The sequence below is a fragment of the Sciurus vulgaris genome (genome assembly GCF_902686455.1).
Source record: "Sciurus vulgaris genome assembly, chromosome: 4".
Taxonomy (NCBI): domain Eukaryota; kingdom Metazoa; phylum Chordata; class Mammalia; order Rodentia; family Sciuridae; genus Sciurus; species Sciurus vulgaris.
In genome coordinates this window covers 90,143,230-90,152,411 of record NC_136464.1, presented here as the reverse complement: position 1 = coordinate 90,152,411, position 9,182 = coordinate 90,143,230, and the positions used below count along the sequence as shown (strand labels likewise).

Below are 9,182 nucleotides of genomic sequence, written 5' to 3'. Positions count from 1 at the left end.
TGATTTAGACAGACCAGTCTGTTCTAAAATCCATTTTAGTCTTCGCACATCAGTTCAAGAAATATTTTTTGAAAATATCTTGCTTAGATAGGCATTAGGAAAATAAAGATAGTAGATTACAGTATGAAATATTATGCCACTTTGAGAAAACCAACCAGCTCATCTAAGTCTGTGCTTTATTCCCATCAACATCCTGGCTCAATGAAAAGGGCATGGAACTCACTGGCTGGCAGAACTGATGAACCTTGGCATTATTTACTATTTATATGCCTAGGATTCATTCTTCACAACATCAATTATATCATCTGTAAAATAATGTTATGAGCCAACATAACATTAGAAATTATAATATATAATATATATAATGGAAGCATTAGAAATTAATAATATATATTTTATTATATATAAAATAATAATAATTACTGTCTAGAGTACCATTCTTCAAATAGCAATAAGGCCCCTAGCCTAGTCACAAGCAACAGTTGGTAGGAAAATACTGTACATCTTATCAATGTGACAGAGTTTTAAAGTCAGACATTAATAGTCACCTATTAATGACTGAAAATTCATTAGTGCATTGGTTTTGTTTTCAAGAAAAATGACTTGTAGGTGTATAGAAGGAAATACACAAATATTACAACCTCAAAAAGAGAAATTCCTGATATATAAACATTTTCTGAGCCTCCCTTCACTTCATCTCTACTAGAATCTCATTGACAGGCGAAGATCACTAGGCAGATCACCAGGACCTTGAGTCTTGTCAGAAGGCAATACCAAGGACTTGGGTAGAGGGTCTGAAATTACTGTTAGATGTAGGGGGTTCTGCCATGTCCAGCGTGGATGAAGAAAAGAATTTCAGTTGGAAGACGGTGACAGCTATGGATTAATCACTAAGAAATGTATCTAATCAAATAAACACAGGAGCCAATAATCTTTTCAAATGGGAGGGGGTATAACAGATTGGGTCATGCCAAGATCTGGCCTCAATACAAGATAGTGGAGCCCAACCTCCCCTTTATTTATACTCACAGGTAAAGGGGGATGCGGGGGGAGCTTCTTCTATGAGGAACAGGATGGGGTGGAGTTAGGGAAGCCATTTGCTTAGAGAATTAGCATATCCTCAGATGGTGAGCCACCTCTGTATGGGGTCATCTACCCCAGGCTATCTGAAACAGTCTCTTGTGGCTGCCAGTTCCTGGGAGTCAGACCTCTGTGTCCCATGGCTCAGCCAAGCCTGATTCTGCTAAACATGGATGGCTTCCCATAGGTAGACATTTTTACAATCTATTAGAATTCATAATTATCAACTTACCTTGGAACTCAAGGCACAAAACCAATTTGTAAGTCTTCCTCATCATTTAATGCGTGGTCTATTTAATCCATTTTGTTGGATATGGATATGCCTCATTCTCAATTCTAGTTCTGATTTCCATAATGTTATCCTGAGGTTGTAATGTTTATGTATGTCCTTCTATATACCTACAAGTCATTTTTCTTTAAAACAAAACCAATGCACTGATTTTTCGACCTGCATATAGAAATAGGTAAATATATAATGTCTGACTTCAAAGCTCTGTCACATTGATAAGATATATGGCATTTTCCTAGCATCTCTTGCTTATGACTAGGCTAGGGGCCTTGTTGCTATTTGAAGAATGGTGTTCTTGTTCTGTAGACAGCAATTTTGCTCGAACTAAGTCACCCTGTCCTTGACTGCCACACGCTAGCACATTTTCTTGGCTACAGTTGTTCCTCAGCTCTCTGCTGTGATGTTACATTGCTTCAGGCTACAATTCAGCAAATACATCCTTGGGCACTCATGCTCAACCAATGCCCTGTTGCTTAATCTAAGCTACTTTTCAGTGTACTTTATTCTTCCATCACTCATAATCTTAAAATGTCTGAACTGAGCTAGGGTGAATTTTCAATATTGGAGAACCCACCTGCTGAAAGCTTTATCAGTCGAATGTAACAAGGAACAATTAGTGAGATGCAAGACTAAAACTAACCCAAATAACTAAATGGGACATTTAAATGTGTTCCAGTCACATAAATAAGAGAGGACATTTCTACATCATATAGGTAAAAAAAAAAAAAAAAAAAAAAAAAAAAAAAAAAAAACAAAACTAGGAAGTACCAAGATTCAGACTAAAACCAACTGCTCCTGTCTCAGGGGATGCAATGACATGAATTTCATGGACAATTTAAAACAAGATTACCAGCTTTTGGGGCTTGAAGTTGTTTTCTATAGCTCAATAGCAAACATGTTTTCTGTTTGTTTGTTTTTTTCTGTATATAACTTCTTTTATTTCCCACCTAGAACTCAGCTAGGTGCTGCTACTATTCTGTTTTCTTTGAAATAAATGCAGGAGTACAAGGCCAAGATTTTTGACTATTTTCATGAATTTCACTTTAGAGTCTACACTTATTATCACTTCACTACCTAAACAACTTCCATATCCTGGGATTCTGAGCCTTAACTTACTCAGGGAACAAAATTGGTTTCTCCTTATTTGCTCAACAATACAAATTGAGGAAAATGTCTTAGTATTGCAATCTCCCTATATATTCCAGGTACCCTTCGGTTAGTTTTCCCAAAGCTCTGTGTGTGAAATACTGAAAACTGGAATCTAGGCTGCCAAGATTGATTGCTCAGCCTTTGGATCTTACCTTGGGTCACTTAAGCTTGGATAATGAAGTCAATACATAAAGACCTTAAAAGAGGGCTAGCGTAATTCCAAAGTAAACATTATCTGAGGAGCTAATAATTTATACCAAAACATTGTACTTTTAAACACGCATCATTTTGAAACTAAATTAAATTCAAGAAGCTTCTTGGATGGATTGTGAAGAAGCTGGTGGGAAAGGAGGTAGGTAAGTTTTTCCTGGTTTCCTCTGTATGGGATCTGGGACACACTGACTCTTGCCAGCAATGGAGACTAAACCAACTCCTCTCCCAGGGTATGTTTCTGATAATGCTCCTCTGGGACAAGCTTCCTTGACCATCTCTGTCTCAAACTGCCGATAAGTTCTGGGAATTTCTGGAACTTCCCTAGGTTCCTTACTGCTTAGAATAGGATATATGCAAAGGGATTAAATAGCAAAAGAAAATGATGTCAAAAAAGTTTAAGCAAAGATTAAGTCAAAATGTAGTTAACTTCTTTCACATGAAAACCTGATTTCTATATCAAAAGTTTAATTTGGCTAAAAATAGCATACGTATAAGGTTATTGGGGAACGTGGAAAGGGGGCTGAAACTAAGAGATGCAGCACATTCATCAGGAGGTAAGATCCCCTAAGTCTCCTATCCCTCCTAACCTGGCCTTTTCCTATAGAATCCAACCACTGGGAAGAAATTCTATGGATATTTCCACCAGGGCTATAACTAGGTGACCAAGTGAGGAAACAGAGTATGACCAGCGACATTCTTTTCCTTCCTTCAATGTGTTGAGGCACATACTCAAATGTTCCCTAGCATAGCCCCTCCTTGGCGAGTCACAAACACCAACTCTATTACATGGTCTGGTCAAAGACATAAGCAGCTTTTTTCATGTCCCTGGTCATGAACTGGGAGTTCAGTCCAGTTGGCATTTGGGCCTGTGCCCTGGAAGAAGCTTGGAATTGCCCACATCAATGTCACTCACTGGCTTCAGATAAAACTTTCCTCTAAATAAATTAAACAGTTGATGTGTTAGCACAGGAGCCAGGAATTAGCTCCTTGGGCCTGAGAATCATTAGATGAAATACTCCTCCTTCTCTCTGCCCTTGGCTGAGTCACTCTCCATCTGGAGGATGGTGCTGGGCTTGCCTTCTGCAGGTTCGTAGGTGACGTAGCTGCCTTTGTTCTTGTACAGGTAAAGGAAGATCAAGATCACAACAGAGAGCAGGGTGAGGAAGACCATGGTGATAACAACTGCAATAAGTGCTGTGCTGACTTCTTCAGCTTCTGGGGACAAGGCCTCAGTGGCCTGCAGAAGTTGGGTGGTCAGTTCTCCAGGTGAAGGTGTGGTCCGGAGGTCAGTCATTGCTGCCAAGGGTTGAATACCTTGCAGAATCGGCAGATCTTACCAGTCGGACGGGCTGCGGGGCAGGGCCAGCCACCACTCTGCGGGTCCTTTTGAACTGGACGGGGGCGGGAACCTCAGAGATTCGCGGCTACCCGGAGAGCACAAACATGATCTTAAACGAAAAACAGGCTTTTTTCTGGAAGATTGCTGCATTATTTATAGTCTCTGAAAAAGTGATGATTTCCCTTTCATGTTGGTTTATTTTAAATTGTGAAGCACTTTATTCAAGCACAACCCAGGCTTTCTCTGTTACATGAGTTGATTTGACTTCTTTTTTGTGCTTTTGCAACCATTGCCTGGACTAGAAATCCCCAGGCTGCTTTGAATCATAAGAGGTCAATCAAGAAGGACTAGTCGCAATTTCAGTAAGAGGGCAAATAGTGGTTGGTTTGCAAACCTGTCAGGAAAATTATCAAGATAAGCTAAATGTTCTTGCAGTAGCCACAAAAGATGAACTCTTTCCACTCACCAGCGGTCTTAACTGCTGTACCTGGCCTGTCTCTGATGAAAGATATCAGACTTCACCTTCTCGTGAGATTGTCATGTACTTTCACCATCCACACTGATTCCACCAGCAAGGTTGCCACATACTCTGCCCAAGAGTATTTGGGTGATTCCCAAACAAGTTAGCTTTGCTCTGGGATTATTTACACCCCTTTCCTGGGACTATGCAACCAAATCTTTTAAGTTCCTCAGGATCATTTAATCTAAGAGATCCACTGGATCTGCAGGTTAATAGAGCTCTTATTGCTATTGGTGGCTGGTTCCTGGCTTCCAAATAGTATTATGCAAATGATCTTGTCCCATCTTGAATTCTGCTATACCTGGAAGGGCAAAACTGATACCGTTCTCACTTTTCTCAGTCATTAATCTCTAAGACAGTCTTATAGATTAAAATGCCTTTTACTTATTCAGTAATTATATCCCATTGGATGTGATTTTAAGCAGACTCCTTATTTTGTGACAATAAAAGCCACACGTAGAGTCCTAGGTGCATGTTCCTCTACGCCCTCTCTAAACTCTGCTCTGCCTACCCTCCTATATATGTCATTCTCTATTTCCCATATGTTCTTCTCCTTTCTCAACTTTCCCCACCATTTGACATTTTTCTTTTCTCCTTATTCTCACTTGCCTAAGAATGATGGCTTCTTCTCTGTAGAGATTTTCATATATATATCTTGGTTCTGTGTGTGTGTGTGTGTGTGTGTGTGTGCGCATGATGCACTTATGTAGGTGCAGGGTGCACGGTGCACAGACATGAGCACAGTGGGAGCAGAAATGGCGATGACCATAGTCAATTGAGGCAGAATTCTACCTCCCAGTTTCCTAAGGGAGAGTATTTGCATATTCTCACTTACAGTAATCCAGTGGACCTGTGTTAGCTAATAATGAAGAGCCATCCCTTTCCAACTTAGAATCGTCAGACATTTAGTGCAATGTATATTTGTCCCTCCAAGGCTCTTAAATATAGAATATTACAGATTGTGTAAAATGCATAATTTACCCAGGTAATGATTACTTAATGATTTCTGTAAGGTAAATTTTATATTATCTTACTCTCATTTCTATGTTCTCTTTATTTGGGCAACAGCATTACCTATCTGATCTGTCATGTGCATTTTCAATGAGGCTCCTGAGGTTGTTACAGTGATGGATAAAGGAACTGTACATTTGTACTACACAGTCCTCACTGATTTAATGAGAGCATTGCCAGTGGTACTAAATCAAGTCTATCATTTCTGAAAGGCTTTAATTTTCAGGCATTAATACCAATTACCATGTTGTTGTCAGCAAGACAATGAAGTATCTGGGATAATGTTGGTCAACCTTATATTTACTGATGGGAGAAGAATAATGTGGCTCCAGATGTTGTATTAGATTTTTCAAAGAGTAAGATTTTTTTCTGGAGAAAAAATAAATGAAGGAAAAACTCTTTAAGCATCCAATGGAAATGGAACATATCGATACTTTGATTTTTCATTTCATTCAAACTAAACTTGGTGGAGCTCAGCAGGGTAGTACTAGGGACCTTCAATTTCCTGGTCTTGTTCTACAGAGGCATATTAAGCTTTCAGAAACAACAGTCAGGAGACAGAAAATTGATTTTTTTGGCTTTTGAGGTAAGAATAGAGGTATCATATTGCCTTTTCTACTTCCTGTGTTTTTCCCCCCACTCCTACCTACGACTACCTGCTGTTCTTCCCTCCTTCCCCTGTCAGATTCTGCAATCATTAGGTCTGTTCTGTGTGTGGCTTCTCCTTTCTCTGATCCCAGGATTCAGGATTGAGGTAACTATATGGTTGTCTGGCCATTCATTTATTTGTTTAGTTAATTGTTCATGAAACATATGCACATGCTTTGTGTGAGGTTCATAACAGAATTTGCATGATTTCATAAAATAAACAACTATTTTATGAAGTAGTATTAGTATATAGAAGACACTATTAGAAAACTATTTCTCACCATGGGAAGCTTGCCCAAACTGAGCAACTATGAAAGTGAGTGAGAATTTAGAGAGAAATGCAACTGGGTTTGTGAAATGAGAGTGGGAACACAATTTGCCAGGAGTCTTTCTTCCTCTGAAGCTGGCCTGCAAGTTTCCTTCAGTGGAACATTCAGTGAGTCCCCAGTTTCTAGATCCATCTTTGCTTCTAATGGGTTTTGTTTTGTCAGCATCTCAGTGGAGCTACAAGTAATTAGCCATTAGGTATCTGAGTAGCCACTGAAGCAACAAGTGAAAAATGAGTTAAGCCTTTAATCACTTACTGCAGTGGTGTAAGCTGGAGTCTAAACCAGAGGAAACCCTGAATCTCCCTGTTCTACTTTTCCCTGGAGAGTCGTGGCAGGGGGCAGTTAGTAAACACAAGGGTCCTTTCACTGTTGAGGGAACCCCAAATAAAGGCTTTGGCAGTTTAACGGATGCTGAAATAGGGGAAGAAGGCAAGGACTGAGTGCTATGCATGGAAAGGTAATGGGTACTCAGTCAGAAGCAGGGAAGATGTCTTCAAGTTTCCCCTTTTTCCACTAGTAAGGGGCCATCCACAGAGGCAATGAAGATCTCAGCCCAAGGCCTCAAATAAAGAGAATCAAAAAGTAATAAATAATATAAAAAAGAGACCTAGTCATGAAAGCACTGAAGCTAGGAATGTGAAAGAGCACAACCAGCCAGAGGGAGAGTCCTTCATGGAGACTCCTTCCAGAATACCATGGGGAGGCAGATTTCCCGTCTGGGGCCTGAGAGGTAAAGCTTTTACAATTGTCTTTGGCCAAGCCTGAAAATCACACAGGTTTATTCACAGAAGCTGGACTCTTCATCCTTTATTTTTCTTCTAGGGCCTGGAAAGCAGAAGAGAGGAACAGAAGCAAAATCAGTACATCTATTTGAGGAAGTTCTAGAACACAGAGAGAGAAAGGGAAAAGTGCCAATGGGTTTGAGGGATGAGGGAGTGAGATCTAGCATTTCTACCAAGATACCGCAGCCCTAATAAAGATGTTCTTTAGAAAAATAAGGAAAAGAAAGGAAGGGAAAATAGATTATTTCTTCCACTATAATCCCCGCATCAAAAGGGAAAACAGAACAGATGCAGAACTGAAGGATTTCAATCTCAGAAGCTGTTTCCTTCCTACTCCATCCCTCCCCCAGCATCCTATTTCTCTTACATATCTCCAGCCCTAAATTATCTGTTAAATTTTATCTGCTCAAAGATGGATGCCAAGAATGGGTGGAAATATGTGGCATGATGAGAACTTTTATTTTGGAATTGATGCTGTACTCTTGGACAAGTTACTGAATCTCTCTGAGTCTTGGGTTCCCCATCTGTACTGAGGTACTATTGTACACATAGTTCTCCAGGTGGCTTCAGGATGACTCAATTCTCCCACCTTTCTAGCTTGTAACTATCAACAATGACTCTAGAATGAACTGGGAAGGCAATGTCCTGAGATAGGAAGGAAATGCCTGAAATAGTTCTTCTTCCTGGAGGGAAGTAACATCTTGAGTAAGGAAGAGTTCTTACTCAAGGAGAGAGCCTGGGTTTATTTCTCTCACTCCTAAGCAGAATGTCCTTCAAACCTTAGTCCAGTGGTTCATGCAGCACCTGAGGAACATCACCCAGGGCAGACTATCTCTGGGGTCCTTTAGCTGTGGTGCAAATGGAGCATGTGCCATCAAGACTCCGTCTGTTCCAGGCAGCTTTTAGGAGACTTGAGAAACTGGCTCACAATGGATCCTAGTCTTTGGTCACTTGCTGCCCATCTGTGTATAATAAGTCTGCTTCATATAACTTGCTGCATGAGAATGTTTTCTGTCTCACCAGATGCAGACAAGTTGGTAACAATGTACTGGGAGCTTGCTTCACAATACCTACAGTGCAGTGGAGAATAAAGGAAATCAGGAAAATACCTTGCACCCTGGACTTGATTATATTAGTAGATTGTTCCCCTCCTTTGAATGATAAGACATTAGTTCCCAAAGTACCAACTAAATTGTTAGGTTGTTGGGACTAATGACACGTTACCTAACTCAGGCTGACTCCTTACTCCCTGGCGAGTGAGCAAGATCAAGGCTCAAAGACAGTTTTAATAGTTAATGACGATAAATCGGACTACCATCAGGGATTGGTTAACAACAGTTCAGTGAATATGATCAGCTCGTGCTTGCCATATAGTCCTATGGGACTCTCATCTCCGTGAACCACCCTCCCTTGCTGACCTTTAAGCTGATTGGTTCCCACCTAGCCCCCACCCTACATAAAAGCTGTGTGATTTCCTCAATAAATGAGTTCCTGCTGTGACTGGTCTCCCTGACGTGTCTGATTGTACTCCACCTGGAGGGCTGGGAGGAGGGCTAGGTGTGGGCGGTCAGTCGGCCCTACCTATCCCGGTCTGACCTTGTTGGGGAGTGTCCCCTTCCCTTGTCACTGCTGGAGAAGAACAAGGGGGCTTAAGACCCCGACATTAGGTGAAAAGTTTCTGGACATATATTGTAAGTTCAGGTGGCCAGAAAGAAATGGGCGAAGAAAGGATAAAGTTATTCTTGGTCTAAGCTTAAAGAATTATTTTCCAGAATTTTGGTTGTGAGAGCTCTCTAGTAATCTTGAAACTATGTTAGCTACT

At 40.6% G+C, this 9,182-nt stretch overlaps 1 protein-coding gene across 1 annotated transcript; it reads right to left on the bottom strand.

Annotated features, from left to right (window-relative positions):
- Positions 1 to 3,182: 3,182 nt before the first annotated feature.
- Positions 3,183 to 4,161, bottom strand: LOC306659972 (small cell adhesion glycoprotein-like). The gene has a single exon (XM_079138015.1). The coding sequence runs from the start codon at positions 4,023 to 4,025 to the stop codon at positions 3,735 to 3,737; it is 291 nt and encodes a 96-aa protein (XP_078994141.1). The 5' UTR covers positions 4,026 to 4,161; the 3' UTR covers positions 3,183 to 3,734.
- Positions 4,162 to 9,182: the final 5,021 nt, after the last annotated feature.

Bases quoted from the DNA above. Each gene is read 5' to 3' on its own strand.
- LOC306659972 (XM_079138015.1), bottom strand. From the start codon at position 4,025: ATGACTGACCTCCGGACCACACCTTCACCTGGAGAACTGACCACCCAA.